Source organism: Mobula birostris, chromosome 29, assembly GCF_030028105.1.
Source record: "Mobula birostris isolate sMobBir1 chromosome 29, sMobBir1.hap1, whole genome shotgun sequence".
Taxonomy (NCBI): Eukaryota; Metazoa; Chordata; class Chondrichthyes; order Myliobatiformes; family Myliobatidae; genus Mobula; species Mobula birostris.
Genome location: NC_092398.1, coordinates 11,731,733 through 11,758,735, shown reverse-complemented (window position 1 = coordinate 11,758,735; position 27,003 = coordinate 11,731,733). Strand labels below are relative to the sequence as shown.

Genomic DNA, 27,003 nt, shown 5'->3' with positions numbered 1-27,003 from the left:
TTTAAAGGTGAAGGTATAAAATTTAAGGGGAACATGAGGAGGAACTGCTTCACAAAGATGGTGATGAGAGTGTAGAACAAGCTGCCAGCACAAGTGGTGAATGTGAGCTCAGTTTCAATGGTTAAGGGAAGTTTGGATAGGTACATGGATAGTAGAGGTATGGAGGGCTATGGGTGTGTGGAGGGCTATGGTCCTGGTGCAAGTCAATATGAAATGGTTTCTGCACAGACTAGATGGGCCAAAGGGCCTGTTTCTGTTTTGTACTTTTCTATGACTCTAAGCCAACAGCGTTTTGATTTGATGTCACATTTGAAAGTTTGTTTTCTTAATTTGTAGTGAAAAATAAAGAAAGGGCTCACCTGTTAATCCCCTCTTTTCTCTTGGGTTTTGCAGAGCTATGGCATTGTAGGAATTGGCCAGTTTGTCTCTCCTGAAGTATAATATATTTCTATTTGCATACACCAACCTGCATCCTAGAATGTTTTTTACAATGTGACTCTTCCCCACTGCCATCCAATTTCTTCTTCTTTTTCTCTTTTTGGTCTTTCTTCTTTTTGAAAAAAATTGGGTTCTTCAGATTCCTTGCTCTGTGAATCAGCAGATTTGCAGATGACACCAAGATTGGGGGGTGTAGTGGACAGCAAGAAATGCTATCGTGCACCTTGGGAAGACCAACCGAGGTAGGTCTTATACGGTGAAAGGCAGGGCACTGACAAGTGTGGTAGAACAAGGGGATCTAAGAATATAGGTCCATATTTGTTGAAAGTAGCATCAAAGATAGATGGGGTCGTTAAAAAAGCTTTTGGCACATTGACCATAAATCAAAGTATTGAGTATGGGAGATGGGATGTTATGCTGAAGTTGTATAAGACATTGGTGAGATCTAATTTGGACTATTGTGTGCAGTTTTGGTCACCTACCTACAGGAAGTTGTAAATAAGGTTGAAAGAATAAGGAGAAAATTTAGAAGTATGTTGCCGGGTTTGGAGGACCTGAGTTCTAAATTATAAGCAAACAAATCTCAAGGTTGTATAATTTATACATTCTTTGATAATAAATGTACTTTGAATCTTTGATGGATTAATGCATAGGATGTTTGAAGTTTACATATACCATCTGAAAAGATACTCATTTATATAAATATCTTTCTACAGTCAGAAAAGAGACCGTGAAAATACCCTCAACTTTGGAAGTTGACGTGAGGGACGTCACGGAGGAACAGAAAGATCTTACATTCATCAAACCATTGTCATTGACTGATATTTCAAACCAACCTCAAGACATGTTTCCAATAACCGCTGAGATTTTGGATGCCCCAGACCAACAGGTTCCTTTCAAAGCTGAATGGTTCAGTCTACTTAGAAAGGGCAAAAATATAATAATTTACAAGAAAGTGGTGTTGAAGCAAATTCTTGCGACGTCAGTGCACAAGAAGATTTCTCATCATTTTCTAATCTCTGAACATTATAAGGGAACTTTCAGAAGACGTCCAAGGGAGTTTCCAACTGTATTTGATCTCAGCAACGCCATAACCCAAGAAGACCCATTACACATCGTGGTTACAAAGGACTGCACATGGAATGAAGATGAATTATCTTCTCTCTGTGTTGGGGACCGCTTGGTTATCATGTTTAAGAGTACTTCGCAAATGGCCGTTGATGGAGTCCTTCAGAAATTGGATGTGGTTGTGTGCAGCAAGGTCCCTGAGGATGAGGAGGAGGAGAAGGAGGAGGGGGATGCAGGTCAGCTTCTAATGCTTCCCCTTTACCTGGAGGGTCGATTTGTAGAAGAAATTCATGACACAAAGAAATACAAAATCTCAGAAATATTTGAAAAATTCAAACTCCCTTTACAAGTCAAGGTCACATCTAAAGATCCTTTCTTACGGAATGACACCTTGACATCCTTCCCAACAATCAGACTGGAGGAGATCATTGAGATGCCTACTTTAATTGCCAGCTCTCTGGACAATCCTTCTGAGTGCTTCTCAATCCCAGTAGAATGGGTGACTATGACCGTCCAAGTCTTGGAAGGCTATGGCGGAGAAGACTGCTGCTACGAATGCGTGGCCACAGTAGAAGAGCTAACCAACTTCATGTACTATGACCTGTTGAAAAGGTTTACTCCGACTCAGCGTCCTCCACCTCGGCCTCCTAAACGACTTAGCAAAGGAACTCCCTCAGTAGCATCTACCTCGGTTAAAAATCCTCCTAAATCTCCTCTTCCGGACAACAATCAGCTCAAACCACCCTCGCTTCCTCAGGTAAGAACCTTGCATTTTAGAGCAAGAACAGTGTTCAGCACACCATACAGTGTATCAGAGTGCAGAGATTAGCTTTGGGGCCGCATATGTTCACTAGGGTGACACTGGAATTATGAAATAAGATTGGCTTTTATTTCCATGAATACAAAACATGGCTTCCTCCTCTGCCATGATTTCAATCATTCTAATGTTACCTAACTGAGATGTTTTTGATGAATAATGGAGAGAAACTATTTCCTTTGGTAATGGTACGTAGAACAACTTCAACTGTTCAGTGGGAGAAGCCTTCTGTGTGAGGTGCGGTACACTTCACGCTGAACTCCAGTTGCCCTTCACACACCAGGGCCCCCTTGTGCCACCTCCCTGTAACACACAAGTGTCTCCGACGGGACATCCAAAGTTCTGATCATCAGTGCAGTGATGGTTTCATATCCTGCACTTTTGCCCACAGGCGTCATTGGCGAAGATGGCAGCAGTTCTGTGAGATAAATTCAGTGCAAGATCTTGCTATCACTAGTCCGTTGGTGGTCTTGTATCTCAAAGTATCTTGATGCCCATTAGACAAGGCTTTAAAATGGAAGAGCGCATGTTAATTAAAGACAGTTTTCTCCTTACTCCCACTTCTGCTTCCAACACTTCAATGCTCTCTAATGCTGCCTACCATGATTGTCTATGAAAAGGTACCCCTCTCTCTCTCTTTACCATTCAGGGCCCCAAACGGTACTTCCAGTTTAGCCAACACAATATGAATTGGGAGACCTCTTCGTCGTGCAGCTTCGCTCCATCCGTCACAAGAAGCAATATTTCCTGCTGACCATCCATTTCAATTCTAGTTCCCAGTCCCATTCTGACATGTCAGTCCACGGCCTCCTCTACTGCCGCGATAAGGCCACATTCAGGTTGGAGAAGCAACACCTTGTATTCCATCTGGGTAGCCTCCAACCTGATGGCATGAACATCGATTTCTCAAACTTCTGGTAATTGTCCCCACCCTCTCCTTCACCATTCCCCATTCCCGTTTTCCCTCTCGCTCCTTATCTCCTTACCTGCTCATCACCTCCCTCTGGTGCTCCTCCCCCTTCCCTTTCTTCCATGGTCTTCTGTCTTTTCCTATCAGATCCCCCCTTCTCCAGCCCTTTATCTCTTTCGCCAAACAATTTCCCAGCTCTTTACTTCACTACCTCCCCCTCTCCCGGTTTCACCCATCACCTGCTACCTTGTACTTCTTCCTCCCCTCCTCCTGCCTTCTTATTCTGACTTCTCCCCTCTTCCTCCAGTCCTGAAGAAGGGTCTCAGCCTGAAACTTCGACTGTATTCCCACACATCACAAGTTAGTTAACACAAGAAACAGGATGTAAAGCACCCAATACACACAAACTACTGGAGGAACTCAGCAGGCCAGGCAGCATATATGGAAAAGAGTATAGTCGACGTTTCGGGCCAAGACCCATCATCAGGACTGAAGCTTTTCTTTTCTCTGGTGCAGATGGGCCCAAAACGTCAACTATACTCTTTTCCATAGACACTGCCTGGCCTGCTGAGTTCCTCCAGCATTGTGTGTGTGTGCGTGTTACTTGGATTTCCAGCGTCTGCAGATTTTCTCTTGATTGTAAACAACTCTAGTAATATTTTTAATGTAAATTGCTCAAGCTTAATAATTCTGGTGAAATTGTGCCTTAGGAGAGGTTAGGATTGAATGTGATTCCAGCTAAACATACCAAAGATGTATGAAACCACGCCCATTTTTTCCCTTTATATTTGCTTGGCTCAAAGTTCAAGAGGGTCACTTTATTACCAATTTCACTTGCCAAAACGTAATGGATTTCTTAAGACAGTTACGCCCTCTGCTGCTAACTCCATGGTAGTGCAACTTTTATTCTTGGTTACCGGAGCCTGTCTAACAATGTCTGTAATGTCTTTGTGGTTCAATTTATCTCAAGATGCTGCTGGTTAGGACCTGGATCAGATTTATCACCACTGCCTTGCACGACATGAAATCTGTTGCTTTGGAGCAGCAGTGCACAAAGATAAATTACGTAAAGCCTTAAAAATGAAGAGCACAGCAGTATCCATGGACTGCTCAGAAGCCTCATGAGGGGTGGGGGTAGAAGCTGTTCCTGAATCGTTGAATGTGGGTCTTCAGGCTCTTGTACCTCCTCTTTGGTCATAATGAGAAGAGGGGAAGCCTCGGATGGTGAGGATCTTTAGCGCTGGATGCTGCTTTCTTGATGTACGGTCTTAATACCCGCAGTAAATTTCTTATAATAGGATAATTAGTTTCCAGTGTCCTTTGAATTTCACTTTTGTACTAAGGTTTCACTGATTCCTATTAACGTCTGTGAGTGGTTTTTTTTGGTTTCTTTATTTCACTGGAGGTACCTAGAAACATTGTGTGCGCCTAGGATGATTTAGTTGAAAGGATGAACAGGGCAAAGAGAAAGGTTCAGATTCTGTATAAAGATTTTCCTTTGTTCTTAAAGGCAGGTAAATTATGTTGGTAAATCCTACTCAAACTACAAAAAAGGGTGATTACTTTTAAAAAAGCTATGGAAGCATCGTCATTATGTGCCATGTCATATGACATCATCATTATGCGCCGTGTCGTATGACGTGGGTGATCATGGCCTTTCCATGACTGTGATTGTTCTTGGCAAATTTTTCTACAGAAGTGGTTTGCCATTGTCGTTCTCTGGGCAGTGTCTTTACAAGTCGAGTGACACCACCCTCCCTCCCGCTCCAGCCATTATCAATACTCTTCAGAGATTGTCTGCCCGGTGTCAGTGGTCGCATAACCAGGACTTGTGATGTGCATCGGCTGCTCATACGACCATCCACCACTTGCTCCCATGGTCACGCGACCCTGATCGGGGGGCTGAGCAGGTGCTACACCTTACCTGAGGGAGACCTGCAGGCTAGCAGAGGGAAGGAGTGTCTTACACCTCCTTTGGTAGAGAGGTCTCTCCATCTTGTGAAACTTACGGGACAAAGGACTGACCACAAACTATTTTGGTGAATGTTTGTGCTACTCAAAGTGACTATTAACCACTCCTCCGTCAGCATAGCCGTCAGAGGCTCAAGTTTTTTTGTATTTGATTAGACAGCAACAGTTTCATCAGTGGCATGCAAAATAATATCTAGCCTTTCTTCCTGCATTCCCATTTCTCTCTTTCAAGGTTATGCCTCTGTCTCTCACTTCTTCAATTGTCCTTTATTTACTCTCCCTCTTTCTTCTTTATGCAGATCTTATCCTCCTTCATTCTGCAGCCTTGTTTCTACAGATGTACCGCGGGGAGCGTTCTAACTGGCTGCATCACAATCTGGTATGCAGGGGACAGGGGGTGTGCTACTGCGCAGGGTCAAAGTAAGCTGCGGAGAATTGTAAACCTAGTCAGCTCCATCATAACCTCCGTAGTATCCAGGACATCTTCAAGGAGCAGTGCCTCAAAAAGGCGGCGTCCATCATTAAGGATCCCCATCACCCAAGACAAGCCCTCTTCTCATTGTTAACATCAAGAAGGAGATACAGAATCCATAAGGCACACACTCAAATGATCCAGGGACAGCTTCTTCGCCTCGGCCATCCGATTTCTGAGTGGACATTGAACCCGTGAACACTAACTCACTACTTTTTTTATTTCTAATGTTTACGCTACTTATTTAAAACACAAAATACTCTGCAGATGCTGGGGTCAAAGCAACACTCACAACACGCTGGAGGAACTCAGCAGGTCAGACAGCATCCGTGGAAACGATCAGTCAACGTTTCAGGCCGGAACCCTGACGAAGGGTTCCGGCCCAAAACGTTGACTGATCGTTTCCACGGATGCTGCCCGACCTGCTGAGTTCCTCCAGCGTGTTGTGAGTGTTACACTACTTATTTAATTTAACTATTTTACAACTACAATAGATCTACTCCTCAGCGTTTTTTGCCTCCAGTGCTGGCAAGGGGTCTCTGTCTGAAATGTTTTTTCCATAGATACTGCCTGGCCTGCTGAGTTCCTCCAGCATTTTGTGTGCATCGCTCGGATTTCCAGCATCTGCACATTTTCTCCTGTTTGTGAAACAGAAGTAGGAGTAGCCTTTCAATACTCCTGTACCATTCAGTTTGAGGGTGTCTGATCCGCTCCAGGCTGTAACTGCTCTGGAGAGGGAGAGGGGGAGAGAGAGAAAGTTAGTTTTCAGTAGATAAGAAGATGGGGAAAAAGTGTGTATGGGGGAGGGGGAAGAATGCCTGTAATTGGATGTGTCAAAATACATTAAGCTCCTTGGTCATCTTGATCAGTCACGATGAAGGGTTTTGGCCCGAAACGTCGACTGTTTATTCACATCCATAGATGCTGCCTGTCCTGCTGAGTTCCTCCAGCATTTTGTGTGTGTTGCTTTGATCAGTGTTAGATCTTGTCAACAGTAGGGTGATGGGATTTGCCCAGCAGGCTAGCTTATAGAGGTAGGATATTTTTAAAAAAACCTGAGCCAACTTGATACAAAAACAGAAAGTGTGAAGTATTGGAAAGTTTAGCAGGTTAGGCGGCATTTCGTGTTTCAGATGAGGGACTCTTCATCAGAACTGAGAAAGAGAGAAGTAATTTAGTCTAATTAGCAGGAAAGTGTGAGCGGAACAAAGATCTGCGGACGAGCAGACCCAGGTGCAGAATAAACTCAGGACCCGATAGTAGAACTTAACAATGAAGATTTATTTGGAGAATAATACAGGGAAGAATCAAACTAGGAGCTCACTTACTTGGGACTCGAGCACACAGAACTCAAATCCAGGAGTCAGCGATCAGTACTGGCCCAGAATAACCTTAAGCAGAACATAAAACCCAGGAAACCCGTGTGGGTCGAAATTGAAAAGTAATCACTTAAGAACGAGAGTGAGCAACACAAAAAACACAGTGTTAGCTTAATGATAAAAGTAGCCATTAAAGTTCAAAGTAAATTTTATTATCAAAAACTATATGTCACCATATACAACACGAAGATTCATTTATCTGTGGGCATACTCAGCAAATCCACAGAATAGTAACTATAACAGGATAATGAAAGATCAACCAGAGTGCAGAGGACAACAAACTATGCAAATACAAATATATAGCAGTAAATAACGAGAACATGAGATAAAGAGTCCTTAAATTGAGATCATTGGTTGTGGAAACATCATTAAGCAACTCTAATAAAGTCAAGTAATTGACGTTCACGTGTGTCAAGATCTGCTGCTACCTGGCGCCCCTTGCTGGTTGGAAGGGTTCATGACAGATAAAGTTCAGTCATGTGACAGATGGCAATGACAATGGCTGTGTAATGTGTTGTTTATGTGGCTTAGGCATACTGAGATATGCCCAGAACACCAGGGGGAAATAGATGGCTGATAGAAATGGGTCCTTTATGAACATGTTATCTAAAGTTCTAGAATTCCAAATTGAGTCTGGAATGCTGCCTCATACCCCAACAGAAGATAGAAACCATAGAAAAACTACAGCACAGAAACAGGCCTTTTGGCCCCTCTTGGCTGTGCCGAACCATTTTCTGCCTAGTCCCACTGACCTGCACACGGACCATATCCCTCCATACACCTCCCATCCATGTATCTGTCCAATTTATTCTTAAATGTTAAAAAAGAACCCGCATTTACCACCTCGTCTGGCAGCTCATTCCATACTCCCACCACTCTCTGTGTGAAGAAGCCCCCCCCCCCAGTGTTCCCTAGGAGAAAGGGGAGTACGAAGGGAGCAATGGGGAAGTGATAGGCAGGTGAGAAGAAATAAAAGGCCAGAGTGGGGAATAGAAAAAGGGTGGAGGACAGTATTTTTTTTACCAGAAGGAGAAATGGATATTCATGCCATCAGGTTGGAGGCTACCAAGACGGAATACAGCGCGTGAGTGATGGAGAAGTTCAAGATGAGCTCCAACTTGTGCACATTTGACTGTTTGATTAGAATGGGCCCTTTCCTTTTTGTTATTCTTTACTAACCCTTTAGTTAAGATAAGATTCATAAATATAATTCCTTTAATCGTATGCAGTGTGTTGACTGTTATTTCACGGCACTAATTTGTAACAGGGTAGCAAATTACACAGCATCCACAGAAACCGGCGTTTGGGGTGGGAGAGCCGTCTTAATCTCACGAGTTTGGTGAGATCGGAGAGTGTGTCTTCCCTAGACCTTACAGCCAAGGAAACCAGGATGTTTCACATATAAATGTCTTGCGAGACCATGGATCCGCGCCTGCAAAGTCTTCACTCTCCAGGGCGCAGGCTTGGGCAAGGTTGTATGGAAGACCAGCAGTTGCCCATGCTGCAAGTCTCCCCTCTCCACGACACCAATGTTGCCCAAGGGAAGGGCATTAGGACCCATACAGCTTGGCACCAGTGTCGCCGCAGAGCAATGTGTGATTAAGTGCCTTGCTCAAGGACACAGCACTTTGCCTCGGCTGGGGCTCGAACTCACGACCTTCAGGTCGCTAGTCCAATGCCTTAACCACTTGGCCACGTGCCCACACACATATAAATGTACACTTATTGTAATTCATGTCTTTATCGAATATTATGTATTGCATTGTACTGCTGCTGCAAAGACAACAAATTTCACAACATACGTCGGTGATATTAAACCTGATTCTGATTCTGAACACCATAGAATAATCCAAATCAAAGAAAGAATGTGTAGGTAAAAATGAATCAGGACCTCTTGCCCTCTTTACTCACAAGTGGTTGACATTGAAATATACAGGTGTGGAGCATGGTTGAGTTATCCGCGTGTAGATATATACATAGCCAAAAACCAGGTTTGGGTTCAGATACTTGAGGAGCAGTAGGTGTATACGTGAGCCAGGATTTGGAATTTGAGGTATGCAGTGCAATGTGGGATGAAAAGTGTGTAGAACAATGAATATGTCTAAAAAATGACTCTTTTATTTTGTTAAAGAGAACACATGTCTCTCCAAAATCTAACACTGCCACCAAGAGCAAGACATTGCCATCAGGAAAACTCCTTTCCAAGCAACATGCAGAAGCTACTCCTAATGAATACACAAAAGCCCAAAAAAGGGAAAAAAAGAAAACTCCTGAACTTCCTGAAGGTAAGCTGAAAAGTGATACTTTTATTGGTTTGAATTGGGAAAAGATGGCTGATTTTATGCAGAGCAAATTAATATCAAACTGATTCATTCAGTTTGCTGGCTGCATAAATAGTTTGTTGATAAATTTCTCTGTTAGCTTGTGATGGCAATGATTAATTGTCACTTGTGCCAGTCACTGCTTATCATGACTTTGTCAAATGTATCATACTTGTCAGTCATACTTCACAGAAACAAGCCTTTCAGCCCACTATATCTATGCTGTCCACCAGTTACCTATACCAATTTCACTGACCAGCATTTGATCTGCAGCCTACTATGTCTCGGCAATTCAAGTACGCATTCAGATGTTGCTTCAGTGATGTGAGAGTCTCTGCCTCCGTCACTCGCACCAAGCATCCCAGATGCCAACCAGTCTGGGGATGGAAAAAAAATTCTTCCTCGGATACCCTCTAAACATCTTACTCTTGTTAGAAACCACTTTTGTTTTCTGATAATGCTTTTTATATGGTTTGTACTTTTTAACAAACTCATGTATTTTTCGCACTCACTGGCAGAAAGTGGTATAGCAGCTAAACTAACGATTTGTCACCTTAACAACACACAGACAGAATGCTGGAGGTACTCAGTAGGCCAGACACAGCACCTATTGAAAAGAGTAAACAGTTGAAGTTGCAAGCTGAGGTTCTTCATCCTGATCATTTTGTATGCATGTGCATGTGTCTTTGTCTTTGTGTTCCAGCATCAGCACATTTTCTCTTGTTTAACACCTTCCTCATTTTTCATTGGCTAAGTATTAGCACATTACACACATGATGCAATTGTTTTAATTATGTAGCCTATTAACTAGTTTATTCCTATCTAAGGAATGACTTGCCTTCTCTATAACAATGATAGAATTTTCCAGTGGCACCATCTTAGCTTCTTTATTCCTTTGTCTGCATCGATACACCTCTTAGCATCATTTCTCAGCTCTCTTATTTTGCTTCGTACTTGTATGTTTATACTCTAAAGTAAACTGTAATCTTGGAATTAAGGCTGCTCGACATTCCTGGCTCCCGGAAGAACCTTAAGGATCAGAAATAAGCAGAGATCTTGCACTCCTCACCCTATGCTCTCTGGTCTTGCCTGGGAAAGAAGTTTCTCACTGTCTACTCTGTCTGTGCCAATTGTTTCCACTGATCATTAAAAGAAGTCTACATAAGCATGACCTGTTTCCTATTCAACAGTTCTTAGAATGACCTACGTACAGCCAAGCAGTTTCTTTAATTTTTTATGAACAGAGCCCCTCTGTGCTCAAAGCTCAGAATCATCAGTCACCAATTATTTTCCAGAACAATAAATATTGCAAGACGACTAAATCATTTAGAACCATAAGACTACTCTGCCATTTAATGAGAACGTATCTGCTCTGTTTTTCATCTGGGTCTGCTTCATTCCACATCCTCCTCTACTGTGGCGATGAGGCCACACTTGGGTTGGATGAACAACACCTTATATTCCGTCTGGGTAGCTTCCAACCTGATAGTATGAACATCGATTTCTCAAGCTTCCAGTAATGGCCCCTCCCTTCACCATTTCCTATCCCCTTTGCCCTCTCTCACTTTATCTCCTTGTCCACCCATTGCCTCCCTCTGGTGCTCCTCCCCCCTTTTCTTTCTTCCATGGCCTTCTGTTCCCTTCTAGCGGACTCCCCTTCTCCAGCCCTGACTCTCTCTCACCAATCAACCTCCCAGCTGTTATTTCATCTCTACCCCTCCCGGTACCACCTCGTGTTTCTCTCTCCCCTCCCCCACCTTTTAAATCTACTCCTCATCATTTTCTCTCCAGTCCTGCCGAAGGGTCTTGGCCTGACCTGTAAAGAAATGCTTCCTGATTACCCTGCACGGCTTAAGTCCAGTTTAAAGATTATGTTCTCTTGGAAGAACTGCCTACTTGTTGGGTTTCTATTACACCTTATCACTGATCTAAACTTCATAATCAGTCCTTAATCGTCTCTATTCAAGGGGTGGCCAAACTGCCGAAAATTATTCTCATAATTTACTCTCTTTTTGGCTCCAGCTGACATATTTGGCCTTTGATATCTTTGAAGGCTAAAAACATCATTCCTGCAGGAATGTGTCCAGCTAAATTTAGAGCTCCATGCTGGAATCTAACCAGAATTCCAAGCAGTTATTTTAGAATTTCCACCATATTCTATTCTACCGCACTATTCTATTTCTACACAGACTAAATATGAACTTCCACCTGTTATACATGTCCCTGTGTTAGTACCACAGGATAAACTTACTGCTCGCTACGCCACTAGCATTTAGGGCAGCAGGGAAGATCCTCTATCTGTATAGAAGGGTTCTTCATTGCTCTTTGTTTTTTTTGACCAGTCAGGGTTCTTGACCCTGAGCTGAACCCCCGAACCTGGAGGACCGGTGAACCACTCTTGGCTTCTACCCTTTGACCTGTATGGCATGGGTGACCCTACCAAGAGCCAAAGCATAGAGCCCTGACTCCAGCCAACATAGCTCTCCGGGTCACTGAGGTACACAAGCCTCCAAACCCTACGACGAGGTTGTGGTCCTCTTGGAGGGCAGGATAAATGACCGATCAAAATGTCCTCCTACTTTCAAAACACGTTGTCACTTAGCTGATCAAATTGAGTGACACATTAGGCTCTTTCACTTTCAATCCTATCAGTTAGATTAGCACTCAAGATCTCCAAGTCACTGAAGGGTTTACATGTATCTCATTCAATATCGGAGAACACAATATCACATTTACCTCTGTAGTAATACAGTTGTATCTTGATCAAAATCATGGGTTCATACCATCATGTAATCTAAGATGGTACTGAGAGTGCTCCTCTTTTGAAGATATCTTCAGACAAGAGGTTATATTGAGACTCCCCTTATACTCTCAAATGAATAATAGAAATCAAAAGTATAATTTAAAGTTCAGTGAAACGATGCCAAAGCCCTGGGCAGTGTTTAGACTTCAGACAAAACCAAAAGCAAATAGCCTGTTAATCTACTTCACAATCTCAGTTGGATGCTACAGTTCCTACACTGTAACAGTCGCTATACTTTTAAAAACATTCATTGTTTGCAGTGTTTTATGGAAGATCAAACTTCAATAAAAGCACTGTGTAAATGCAACTCCAAACATTCTCTTATGTGCTAGCATCTTGGCTAAGTATCCTCAGAAGTTCCTATATAACTGCAGGTAAGATGTTCTTCATGAGAGGAAAATTCTTCATGTTCTTCATGAGATGAAATGGTGGAGCAGACTCAATGGGCCAAATTGCCTAATTCTGCTCCTATATGTTATGATCTTATATTCTTTTCAATGGCTCTTGCCCTGATGGCAGTTTGACTTCTATTCCTAATAACGAATGATAAATGTTATCATTTCCGTGAATACTTGCATTTCCTTTCCTGAAACTCATGCTTAAATTTAATTTAGTGTAATCTGAATATTCAAATTGAGGACAAATCTGACAGTTTTCAAGATTAGTTATCATAGAGACATAGAGCACAACAGCATAGTAACAGGCCCTTCTGGCCGATTTATTTCCTGGCTGCTGGCCTTCTGCCTAATCCCACCTACCTGCGCCTGGACCATGACCCTCTGTACCCCTCTATCCAAATTTCTCTTAAATGTTATAATTGAACCGCACCTATCACCTTCGCTGGCAGTTCATTCTACACTTGCACTACCCTCTAAGTGAAGAAGTTTTCCCTCATATTCCCTTAAATATATCACCTTTCATCCTAAACCTCCATCTTGCGTACTCCCCCATCTGCAGGTAAGATGTTCTTCTCAATGGCTCTTGCCCTGATGGAGTTTTGACTTCTATTCCTGATAACAAATGATAAATGTTATTTTCTTTGCCCAAAATTCAAGATTAAGTTAGAGTCATCCGAAACAAATCTGAAAAATCAAACAAGCCCTTCCAGCTGATCTAACCTATACCAGCTGATCATCTGCCTAGTCCTATCTACCTGCACCATGGCCCTCTGTGCCTCTCTGTCCAAATTTCTCTTATATTTTATAATTGAACCTGCATCTACCACTTCCACTGGTAGCTGGTTCTACACTTGCACCACCCTCTAAGTGAAGAAGTTTCCCCTAAGATTCCCCTTAAATATATCATCTTTCACCCTGACTTTCTATCTTGCCTACTCTCCTTTGTATTCTTATTTAGTATGTCTTGTAAAACAGAGTGACCTAGGAGTACAAGTACATAATTCTTCAGAAGTGCTACACAGAGAAACAAGGCGAGGAAAGGCAGTGTTAGGCATGCTTGCCTTTATGAGAGAGAACACTGACTACAAGAGTTGGGACACAACATTGGTGGGACCACACTTGAAGTACTGCATGCCGATCTTGTTCTTCTAGCTATGGGAAGGATGCCATTAAGCTGGAAAGGGTGCAGAGAAGATTCACTAGGATGTTACTGGGACTGGGTTGGGGGAAGTTAACAGAAGAGATTTGATAAACTAGGATTTTTATCCCCTGATATTCAGCTAGGTCTACCAATATACAGTAACAAACTACAACAGATTCAGAATAGATCAAATTAAAGCACATTATATTACTTACAAGGGAAGCCTCTCCATACAGTGTTGTTGGAGAATAGCTTCAGCCTTAAACAGAGCACTTCTATACATTTAACAGAGAACAATAATTAGGTTGTTTCATTCCATAACATTCCTCCATTATCTGCATCATCATCGGCATCCTTTTCTAGTTCCTGACATATGCGCTTTGAAGTTTCTTTAGCAGTTGTGTCCTGTTTTACTCTGTTGTCAGAACACCCCCCCCAAACCACCATAAAGCACACACATCTCCTGTCATAAAGCACACACAGACATGCAAAGCACCCTAGGATCTCACAGGTTCCATTTTGTCACATTAGATTTTGTAAAAATTACAGATCCCTGAGGACTTCAGGGTTGCAGATATATTTCCACAAGGGATAATCATGAATAACGTAGTTAAAAGTGAATGGTTACAGTCTTTTACCCTAAGTAGGGAGAATGAGCTGCCAGAGGAAGTAGTAGAGGAAGGTACAATTACAATGCTTAAAAGATATTTGGACATGTAAACAGATAGGAAAGATTGGAAAGCAGGATCTCCCAGTGGCCACACATTTTAATTCCACGTCCCATTCCCATTCTGATACGTCTATCCACGGCCTTCTCTACTGTAAAGATGAAGCCACACTCAGGTTGGAGGAACAACACCTTATATTCCGTCTGGGTAGCCTCCAACCTGATGGCATGAGCATTGACTTCTCTAACTTCCGCTAATGCCCCACCTCCCCCTCGTACCCCTTCCGTTATTTATTTATTTATTTATTTATTTATATACACACTTTCTTTTTCTCTCTCTCCTTTTTCTCTCTCTCTCCTTTTTCTCCCTCTGTCCCTCTCACTATACCCCTTGCCCATCCTCTGGGTTTTCCCCTCCCCCTTTTCCTTCCCCCTGGGCCTCCTGTCCCATGATCCTCTCATATCCCTTTTGCCAATCACCTGTCCAGCTCTTGGCTCCATCCCTCCCCCTCCTGTCTTCTCCTATCATTTCGGATCTCCCCCTCCCCCTCCCCACTTTCAAATCTCTTACTAGCTCTTCTCTCAGCCCGAAACATCGACTGTACCTCTTCCTAGAGATGCTGCCTGGCCTGCTGTGTTCACCAGCAACTTTTACGTGTGTTGCAGGAAAGATTGAGACGAGGGATATGAGCAAGTAAATGGGACTATCTCAGGCAGGCATAGTCAGATGAGTTGGGCCGAAGGGTTTGTTTCCATGCTGGATAACTCTATGACTCAAAGCTCTAGCAGTTAATGAATACATAATTGTCTGTTAGGACTCCAATCTATTCCAGGGTTGGCCAGCAGGGGCAGACCTAGATCCCTCAGATTTTTTTTCAAAAGTTATTGGACTTTCTTGTTATTGATCATTGACTGTCCATGTTCCCAATTAATGTCTGTGTATTTAAACCCTGCCTCCTATTCCCATACTTCGCTTTGTCTTAAAGTGTGATTTTGTAAGTAGAAAGAGCCTCCAGGTTTTTTTTTTGGGGGGGGAGAGTCTTTACACTGTGTGTTTTTTTTCATCTCTGCTTACTGCCTGCCATTTCTGGATCCGATTTGTGCATCAAGATCTTGGATTATTGAACTTTTTTTTGTAATATAATTTTTATTGAGTTTTCAAAAAGAATACATGAAAAGATAAAATCTACCCTCCCCCCCTCCCCTTAACCCTCCCCCCCCCATATATAGTCCTACCTAAAAAGAAAGAAAAGAGAAAAAAAAAAAGAACTGCCTGGGTGTTGGAAGGTTTCCACATGCTCCACGGGATTCAAAATAAATTTGGTATAATTATTCGTTACTTTCCCCAAGGGACCAAGGTCTTTATCGGAGCACTTAAATATGCCATCCTATCTTTTGTAAATAAGGGCGCCAAATATTCAAAAATGTTACATATTTATCTCTTAAATTATAAGTAATTTTTTCGAGTGGAATAGAACTAGCCATTTCATTATTCCAACGATCCATACTTAAATACGAATCAGATTTCCAAGTAACTGCTATAGTCTTCTTAGCTACTGCCAATGCAATTTTTATAAATTCTTTCTGATATTTATTCAATTTAAGTTTCGGCTTTATCCCTTCAATATCACCTAATAGAAATAATACAGGGTTATGTGGAAGTTGAGTTCCAGTAATTTGTTCCAACAAGACTCTTAAATTTATCCAAAAGGGTTGAATTTTAAAACAAGACCAAGTAGAATGTAAAAAAGTACCAATTTCTTGATTACACCGAAAACATTTATCGGATAGATTTGAATTTAATCTATTTATTTTTTGTGGTGTAATATATAATTGGTGTAAAAAAAATTATGTTGTACTAATCTAAGTTGAACATTTATTGTATTTGTCATACTGTCAAGACAGAGTCTTGACCAATTTGTTTCATCAATATTAATATTCAGATCTGTTTCCCATTTTTGCTTTGACTTATGGGTTCCTTGTTTAATTGTCTGTTCTTGAATCAAATTATACATACAAGAAATAAATTTTTTAATTTTCCCTTTTTGAATTAAAATTTCAATTTCATTAGGTTTTGGCAAAAACATTGTTTGACCCAGCTTACCTTTTAAGTAAGGCCTTAATTGAAAGTAACAAAAGAATTATTGTTGGGATTATTGAACTTGAGTTTGGATCACTGCACTTTTGAGTTGGACTAGTTGCCTCTTTTGCCCACCTTGGCTAAAAGAAAGTAAAGCTTGCTTTTGAATTTGCACATCAACTCGTGCCTGTATCGTGGTTTCTGCAATTGGGTTTACTCACAATCCTCAGCAGTACCAGTGACCTGAGTTTGATTCCTGATTGGGCCAATTCCCTTACAATTATCTCTCGCAGCTTTTTGCTTTTAAGGTAAACGTTAGGAATGTAATCCAAATACTTGGGCCAGAAAAGAAGCAATAAATGAGGGCTATGAATGCAGAGGAAGCTCAGTCTGCAAATGATATGACCAATTGAACCAGGTAAACAAGTTGGAAAGAAATAAAAATGAGTGAGATATGTACTTGAAGAATGTTTTTGTTTGAAGTCAAAAAGAGGTCCTAGTAGAGTCAACATAAACCACTGTGGAGTAACAACCAACCATCAGAACAAATGGTCTGTTCAATTATATGGTTTAATTGAACTTATTCAGCTCCGCTGTCACAAGGATTGTTACAGAAAATCTTTCCTACCAAATGCAATAAGCTTATACAACAGTTCATCTCCCTGCAGAAAGAGAACATGCATCATAGTACAATAGTTGCTGTTTTATTATTTTGTACATTATTGCACATTTGTAAATGATTATCGTGTATATTATTATTCTGTACTATAGTATTAGTACACTGCTAAGTGTGTACTATAGTATTAGCACACTGCTAAGTGTGTTTTTAAACATTGTAATAAAATTTCCCACTTGGGATCAGTAAAGTACTTATTATTAATACCGAATATGCATCAAAGGGAACGATTCTTGACATTCTAGTCACAATGTCTCTTCATGGCAGTGCTAGAGCCTTGCATGGAGATAACAGGTAATTGGAGACAGTGCACATAATAACTATGTGATCAGATACAGGAATGAAGAAGCCAGAAGAATATGGAGAAACCTAAGCCTTCAGAACTGGAAAGAAATTACCCCCACAGAACTCTTTAAGATGGCAAACAGTATAGACATGACGTGCTGTTCAAACACTAAAAGAGCATAGGTCCCAACCAACAGAAGGCAAATTTGCGACTGCAGCCAAGATGATCTTCACATAGAAATGTGAACAACATGTACAGCAGCTTGCTCTTTTATGCTTGGAAGCATAAGGGAAGTAATTTAACACCGGGAATTAGCAGAAAATTTATGGTCTTTCAGGATACTCTGATTACACTGGACAGCAATTTTTTTTGAATTTGCTTCCTCAGAATTTTTTTTGTTTATGATAGACCCCTTGAAGCTGAACACAAATGTAATTTCTGACTACCTGCATCATGTAAGAATTTGGAGAAACAAGAAATTAACTTCTATCAAATGTAATGTGTTTAATTGCATAACAGTGCTGACGTTTTACAATAGTTCAACTAAGCTAAGCATGTTTTGTTGATGATTTTCATTTGTACTCTATGATTGAGGCGCCTTGCTTAATTCTCCAACAATAATCAGCTAGCATTGATGGATTCCAGTTGCCCTGATACCGTTTCTTCATGACCGCAATGTCCTGGTGAAACCTTTCACCACACTCGTCACTGACAACGCCAAGATTCACAAGAAAGAAATCTAAACAGGAATGCAGAAAATGAATCTTTAGTGACATGTTGCATTTCATGGTTTTGTATGCTTGAAGCATGTTGTCAACCAGCTTCATATGGTTTAGTGCTCTGCAGCTGCCAAGAAAATTTTCAAGAAGTGCCTTGAATGCCTTCCTTGCAATTTTCTCCAGTCCCGCTATAAGTTCTTCGAACATTAATAACCTGTTCAATGTGTGGACCAACAAAAATGCCTTCCTTATCTTGGCAACAGTTATTCTGACCTGAATGATGAATTTAAATTATAAATATAGGCGATTTCAAAAAATGGTGCATGATGAGGAACTTACATGATGATTTTCATGATCAGCTTCCCAAAATCCATAAGGTGCACCCAAAAGTATTCAGGAAGCAAAATCTTTGTCCAGTGTTATGTACAATTGTCTAAAGTTCTAATCTCTAACTCTTTGTTATCCGGTTCCTTCCAATGAAACAGCAGAGAAATTAAGTCGCAAATCTAGCCATGATTATGAAAGTTTGGACGAAGTTGCTCCAAGGGCTTTATATAAAGCAAGACAGATTCCTTCCAATGAAATGACAGAAGAGTTGGACGTTGATGATGACCATGACTATGAACAGGTAGAAGAAATCAGCGTAGCAGCTCTACAGGCAATGAGAATATGGACACCATAGCTTTTGAAAAATGAGCAACCTAGGGGTGAGTGCATAAAGAATAATTTGAATATACAATATATAAATACTTGAATGTATAGAGCTATCAGTAATTGGGAAAGAAACAAACTAATATTCAATCTGATTTGGTAGAGGAAGCCAAAAGAGGCTTGGTTGTGTAACTTCAAATGGTTCAATTTAATATCAGAGAATGTATATAACCTGGAATTCTTGCTCTTCGAAGACCTCTGTGAAACAGAAAAGAGCCCCAAAGAATGAATAACAGAAACATCAGAACCCCGAAGTTCCCCTCCCACGTATAAACAGCAAAAGTATTGACCCTTCCCCTTTCCCTCCACCTCCGCTCTGCACTTACACCAGCAAAGGCACCATCCACCACCTCCCACCATGCAAGCAACAGCGAACAGCCAAAACCCCTCAAAGGGGCTTTGATCTAGAGTCCTTCAAGAACTACAGTCCATAACCCAACACTTTGGTATCTCAGACAGGCTCTCTCACCAGCAAGGGAGAGAGAGATCGCTACTGCACCAATGAGAGAGGGAGACCAGTAGCTCGCTGTTTCAATATTACTATAATTTGTGACAAAAAATAGTTGTTGAGCCAAAATCTTTCTGTCTCCAGTAATGTTCGATAATCTGATTGTTGTTACCACTTTCTACCTTTAGCATGGATGCACAATGTCTGGGGTGCAGACCTATATTGAATCAAAAATGCACGGTCTATTTTCATGCAATTTGGTTGTACGCTACAGAGGCTAGAGAAAAATACATACAAGTACATGCCATTGTTATTTTTTAATGCTATTCACTTTTTCAGAATCAGGGCACTGCTGGCAAGACCGGCTTTTTATCGACCATTTTGAGAAGGTAGTGGCGATCCACCCCTTAGGAATGCTGAAAAATATGACTAGGGGAGAAAAAAAAACGTTCCAGGGTTCCAGTGATAATGAAGAAATAGTAATATGTATCCAAGTCAGGAGGATCGGCTTAGCAACCTGCAGGTAGTAGTGATCCAATGCACTCAAATCCCCTCTTCTTGGAGGTTGGGAGATCATGTGAATGCAGCCTAGCAAAATTACAGAAGTCCATGTGCAGAAGGTAGCCACTTGCTGGAAGAAGGAAAGAAGTGTTGATTGTTTGACTGAAAGTCATCATTGACTTGTGCGGTCAAAATAAGGTAATACTTCACATGAGTCAATTCAATTTTGACAAGTATTAGTACCTGCAGGTGAAAATTAGGAGTATCATTGAAAATAGGGTAACAAAAGAGCTTTGATGTAATAAGGTACTACATTTCAAACTTGTAGGGTTAGGAATAGGCAGAGAATGGGGAAAGCATAGAATGAAAACTTAAATTCTATCCTTGACATAGTGTGGTTAACACAGGGGTTAGCATAATGCTATTAGAGCACCAACAACCTGGTTCAATTTCACCGTTTAGGATTAGGAAGTTTAAAAAAACAGAGAAATCTTAACTCTCACACATAATTCACTAAAAATCCATTCGCCAAATGGTCACAAAGATCAGATGAAATTAGCTATAGAATATTAACCATCCTCTTACTCGTGCCAAGTACATAATAAGAAATTCAAATCAAATTCAAATATATTATGGGATTAGCAGCAGCAAAATTTTAGCATGCAATTTTAGTCCCATTAGATGCAAAATAAATTGTTAATGCATGCATACAGATTAGCCAATATCAATTAGTCCAAAGAAATACTGATTAACGATGATCGAAATTAGAAAGTTGCTATTTTGTTGGCTGATAAAACCATTATTGCACATATTGCTTAATGAAGTTCTAGAGAAATACTACAAAGCTATGATATATTCCTGTAATTATAGAAATTATTCAGTTTCAAAATTCAATGTTATCAGATTCATAACATTAAGAGAAAAATTCTCGTTTACACTATTTTTAAAATTAAAATTCATTCAAAATGCCCTCAACATTTTTTTTCTTTTTCTCTGCGCATTTGGTTATGGTCTTTATTTTCATTTTTTAAATTGGGTTCTTTTGGGTTTCTTGCTTTGTGGCTGCCTGTAAGCAGACAAAACTCAAGGTTGTATAAATTATACGATCTTTGAATCAGCTTTTTAAAAATTATACAGTAGAAATTTTATTTGCCTTTTGTCACACTGGAATTCTGTTATAATTGCAGATTGAAAGATCCCCCATTGATAGAAAACCTGGATATTAAAGCATTTAGAACTTAGAACTGTACAACACAGCACAGGAGCATTGTGGACATGCTATGTTGGCACAGAATGTGTGGCTATACGTGCAAGCTGCCCCAGCACATCCTCCAGTGCATTGATTGACAATGCAGATGGTGTATTTCACTGTATATTTCAATGTACATGTGATAAATAAATCTGAACCCAATGTTGTTTTTCAAAAGCTCCAGCACATCCCTTTCCTTAACGTTGACATGTCCCAGCATATCAACCTGTTCTACGCTGACCTCACCTTCGCCAAGGTCCATCTCGCTGGCAATTTTCTTGTTAGAGTGATGTGGTGGTTGGTATCCGTCTGTCTTGAAGGACAATGGGTGATGATGATCATCACAAGCCTGGGAGGAAGGTATGGAGATCCTGAGACGGCCAGTCGTCAAGATCACCCTCTCGGCCTCACCAGTGTAGTCCAAAGGATAACTTATGAAGCAATACGTTTGGCTGCAGGAGCTGCCGGAAGGATGTTCAATGACGTCCAGCCGTCTTAGGGTCTCCACTCTGGATTTGCTGTCTGGGTTTACACCCGTAGCCTTGGTCTCTCCCGAGGCTGCCCACGAGGCAGTGGGGCTATTTACCCACAGCTGGGAAATCTGGTTCACCAAGGGGCATCCACACACTGGTGGGCCTGTGTGCCACGTGTGCAGGGGCCAGACTTCCTCCCCATCCCCTGTAGTTCAGCCCAAGTCCGAAAGGAGCTCGGCTTCTGTTTGTCACCAGCAAGGAGGCACCACATGAGGCTTGCTATTGGAGAGGTTATGTACTGGCAGGGAGAGACTTGCACACTCATCTCTCCTCGTGAGACAGCTAGCCAGCGGTGGAAGCTGAAAGTGAGTGACAAGCACTACCCACAACACTACCATGCTAGACGCATCACAACAACCATTTGGATGCCTTTCATTATATGATATGAAGCAGAAGTTAACATATTTATTATTGCAGATATGATGTCAGCTGGCATTTGTATTGAGGAAAGGAATTGTTGACACGTTGAGTCAAAACTGCATCAGAAGAGCCTTGATAGAGTTTCAAACATTGACAATTCCCTCCCCCTACTGTACCCACTGAATTTATCCTGCAGATTGTTTGTTGCTCCATATTCATTACTGTGTCCGTCTAAAAGCTAAATTTTACTTTCTCCCCCATCCCTCTCATGAGAACATCCTAAAATGTTTTCTTCCTTGGACAGGTCAAATCAGCTCCCTGCGGCATCACCACCTTGTGTCTGTTTGACCTTTTCTCATATTAAGCAACTTTTAAATTAATTTTATCCACTCTCCAAACCAAGGAGAACCCTCATAAATCCAAGTCATGCTTGTCATTTTATGGGATAAGTGCACCATTCCATGTTTCATCTCCACCTTATCCGATAGGTTAATGATCATTCTCCATATGCTCCCAAGCTATCTTCATTTTACCTCTTCCCGTTCCACCCATAAGAAATCCATTTAGGTTTGTGTGATCCTGCCTATCCAAAATTACCATTGTTGTTGTTGTTACAATCAATATACTTCTCCGAAGCAAATCTAGAACCTTTGCTGATTAAGCTGGTGGCTGCCTCATTCAGGAAGCATTTTAACATGCATTTTAAAGGTGTTCCCTTCTTTTCCATGAATAGTACAAGGTCATCGATATTATCACCTATTACCTGCATCTCTGTGACTACAGAAATTTCCCAAACTATGACCTATAAAGCACACCAAAATGGACTATTTTTATTCCATAATTAGCTGGCTGGTGGTGTAGTGGCATCCACACCAGACTTCGAGGCGAGTGGTCCTGGGTTCAAATCCGACCAGCTCCTTGCACGCTTTTCATCCATGCTGGGTTGAGCGTTGAGCTAGCAACTGGGCCTCATATTTTTAAAAAAAACGACAGACAAATGCTAAAGAAATGGCAGGTTGCCATCTGATGCAGTACAAGGAGCGGAGAGGAACAACAGCAATTCCCTAAGTATTTACCTGAGTTAAGCAACTTCCAAAGCATCCTTGTAATTTAATCATTTTTTATTTTTCATTCTACATGAATTTCATTGGCAAGGCAACGATTTGGTGTTGATCAGAAATGGTTTCCTGAAATGAGTGACCAGTTGTTCCACTTTAGAGGGTAACTAGAAGTCACAGCTAGGTCAGACTAGCCATGGATTGGAGATGTCCTTAACTGAAGAACCAAATTATCAACAGCCATGGTATGGGTTTTTAATTAAAACTGACAGCCCCACTCTTTCTCCCCACCTCTTTATCAAATATAAAATGTTCAGAAGTAATAATGTCTTTCTATGAATTTTGTTGATAAATTCCTACTAGAAGCTATTTACTCATTTTCCTCTTAACATGCAACATGTCCCACTGATACTTCATTATCTATACACAGTCTAAGCAAAGGGAAAAAGAAGTCTCCCCATTTCACGAGAGGGACGTCATAATAAGCAACTTGCTGATTTACAATGTTAAAAGTCTGTTGTGTTGCTTTTTCTGAGCTCTGCACTCAGAGAGTCATCCCCAGAAAGGCTCAGATTTCTGGACACACATCCCACGGCAGCAAACCTGCTGCTCCCAATATTCCGTGTTCTCCCACAATGCTTCAGTCGGGGGCACCGTCCTAGAATCGGCCTGTCTCCAGAGCCACGAAAATCTGGCACCCTGAAGGCACGCTAGTCTTCCAGCCCCTGTGTCCTAGGGATATCAAAAAGTGGCCAGTCATGAGGCCCTGAGACCAGGTCCCATTCCCGCAAAGAACCAAAATCTTGTGAAGATTCAAGATCGTTTAATGTCATTTCCAGTATACAAGTGTAAAGGAGAACTTAGTAATTCTTACTCCTGATCTTTTGGAGCACAAAAAAACGCAATGTAAAAACACAATTAATACTGTATAATTACATAAGATAGCTTATATATGTATATTGATTGTGTGTCCATGAAGTGACACTGTGCCTAAGGTGACTGAGAGGAAATGATAAAGTAGTGGTGGTGGGGGGTTGTGGAGGGAGGTGTTAATAAGCCTTACTGCTTGGGAAAAGTAACTGTTCTTGAGCCTGGTAGTTCTGGCATGAATGCTATGTAGCCTCCTCCCAGATGGAATTGGAACAAACAGTCCATGAGGAGTGTGGGTAGGAACCTTCATGATGTTACTGGCTAAATACAAAAACACCAAATCCACTCTGACTTACCAAAGTTCTTATCAGAATTAAAGTTGACAAAAGATAAATCAAAATGTAATCAATGTCACAACAGCTTTCAGCTGACATCAGAATGACAAATAGAATTATAAATCGTGTTTATGACATTTTGCAATCTGGGTCAACGTTTAAATAGTTCACTTTAAAACTGGAAAATTACTTTTATTCCTTTGCAGATGCCTGAGGACTGGAGGATGAACAGCTTCTGAAGAAACTGCACTGAAATGACTGAACCCAAAGTATGATAAATAATAATTTGGAAAGACATTTTTTTGAAGATGAAGTAAAGAAAACAACTTTCACTTCCAGAGCTATAGAAATGTATATTTTGACAATGTAAAAATTTATCCATTTCAACATTTCTGTGTTACAATATGGATGGCAATGAAACAAGGACGCTTATCTCATCCTGGTTTGCATCTTTACCATCAAGTTTTCAGTCATGCCCTTCGCGGTTGATCCCCCAGCTTGATTGTTAGTACTAAAATTGTTTATCACAATATTGTATAAAAGTCATAGGCATATATATTATAGAGCTTAAGACTTTTGCACAGTACTATAGTGATTTTATGTATTGCACTGTACTGCTGCCACAAAAAAAAAACAAATTTCATGACGTGTGAATGATGATATTCCTGTTTCTGATAGGGGTCTCCATTGTGGATTGAGAGAGGGAAAGGGGGCAGGGAGAGGGGAATCAAGGTTAGGGAGAAGGGAGGGAGTGGGAAACACCGGAAAGACATTCTATAATGATCAATAAACCAGTTGTTTGGAACCAAATAACCTTGCCTAGTATCTCAGATCTGGGTGTGTCTGCACCTGTGCCACCACTCTGGCACTCTTCTGCCACCTGTCCCACAACCCTAGGGTGCCTAAGACTTTTGCACAGTACTATCAATATCTCCTGCTCTTGATAGTCCATAGCACTACATGGATGCCTAGTTATGAACTACTATGTCTGTTCTATCCCACAGGGTATGATGAAAGGTGTCCTTGGTTGAAGATAAGAATTTACTTCTGCTCTGTCTTGCTAACAGCACACTTACACAGGAAAGCAATTGTGTCATTTTTCTTCTCAATGGAAAAATGCATGAGTCAGAGGAATACTTTGTAATACATCATTATCCTTAAAAGATAGTTAAAAGAAACATGAATGGTACTTGCCCTGGGATGACTTGCACCATCCATTCAAAAGACAAAGGCAGAGCATTTTGTAATGCATCTGCTCAGTTTTGCCCGTTTGTCCATGATAACTGTTTTGAAATAGTTTCCATCACCATTCTCTTACATTTTATTTTGTTTTTGCTGAAATCCAGCAGGAAGTATTTACATGTATGTGTAATGCCCTGGTTAAGATTTCTACTGATATACTGTAGGTATTTCATTTCAGCAGCTTTCTGCAAAAGCAGTGTCTCCTGTTGGTAGAATGTTTTGGTTTCGGCTAGAGATAAGATGCCTTGTTGTTCAACTATGGATGACACAACATTCCTATCCGGATGGTGGAAGCGTGAGAAAGTGGGCCGGAGAGAGTTTGGTGACAGACAGTGGTCTGGTTTGCAGATCTCCTGGTAGGAGCTGTAGAGGACGGAGGGGAGGAATGCCGTTGGAAGAATTCCCCACTTTTTTTTTTACAAAACTATAAAAGTTTATTTACAACTCATACACAAGGTACCAGACAATCAATATTTACAATACAGTAAGTATACTCAAATTAAAATATGGTTACCACCAGCTATAGAACAGTCAATACCTGGGGTGGGGGCACCACTCACGGAAGTCCCCAAATGTGCCCGCCGTGACCGCATGCTCCCTTTCCAAAGGCACAACCGTATCCTCGGAAAAGGGGCATGCAGTCGGCCCGGGAAATGCCCTTTAATTTCCATCGCCTAGACCCGTGATGGCCACCTAGGCCAGACCCAGGACCAAGCCCACCAGGAGATGCTCCTCACACCCTGTCCCCTCCCAAACTGGATGCCCGTATATGAGGAGCGTGAGACTAGTGCAGCCAGAACTTCAGCAGCAGCTCCCTGATAAACTCAAAGAGTGGCTGCAACCTCTCACATTCCGTGTACGCATGGTACACTGACTCCTCCTGTCCACAGAATGGACAGCTGGACGGGGAGTCAGTGAACCTGCTCAAGAATCTGTTGTACAGTACTGCCCAATGCAACACGTTCCACCTCAGGTCCCCAAGAAGAGTCCCCGTGGCAAAGTGCTTTGTGCAGATGAATGGCTTCAAGGAGGAAGGACCAATACTCCCGTGTGAGAGAGAGGAAAGAGGAGAGAGGGCTCATTTGTTCGAGATGGATTTCGAGCAAAATTCGGAATGTGGTATGTGTTTTCACACAGACTGTAGGTCCAGCGGGTGAATAAACGATGACTGCAGTACAAGCTCCAATGGTCATTGTGCACATTGGACTGGTTTAACTGTAATGGAACCTTGTACTTTTTCTTTCTCTTTCCTATTAACGGTTTGATAAAGCTGAAATTTGTAAATATACTTTATAATTTTTATGCTGTGCGCGATTATTTTTCGTGTGAAGATGATATCCTTCAGATTTTAGTACAAATATGCATGGCTGGTATTAAATAGTCAGCAATCCATAACTTAAGAAAAGTTTTATGTTGTACTCTGACCACAATTACAAGTTTTAATGAAGTTGTATACCATACAATTGGCAATAACAAACAGTTGCTTTGTATTCCTTAAAATATGAAGAATATATGAGCAGCAGCCAATCAGCAATCGGAAGCCTAAGAAG

The 27,003-nt window shown here is 41.2% G+C and overlaps 1 protein-coding gene across 2 annotated transcripts in view; it reads left to right on the top strand.

Annotated features, from left to right (window-relative positions):
• Window positions 1-24,954, top strand: part of themis2 (thymocyte selection associated family member 2) — a 151,483-nt gene extending 126,529 nt beyond the window's left edge. For both annotated transcript variants that reach the window (XM_072246901.1, XM_072246900.1), the window contains exons 4-7: window positions 1,155-2,263; window positions 9,187-9,340; window positions 18,632-18,853; window positions 24,418-24,954. In XM_072246901.1, coding sequence (XP_072103002.1) covers window positions 1,155-2,263; window positions 9,187-9,340; window positions 18,632-18,828 — 1,460 coding nt within the window. In that variant the 3' untranslated portion in view covers window positions 18,829-18,853; window positions 24,418-24,954. The remainder of the gene's footprint in view (window positions 1-1,154; window positions 2,264-9,186; window positions 9,341-18,631; window positions 18,854-24,417) is intronic.
• Window positions 24,955-27,003: the final 2,049 nt, after the last annotated feature.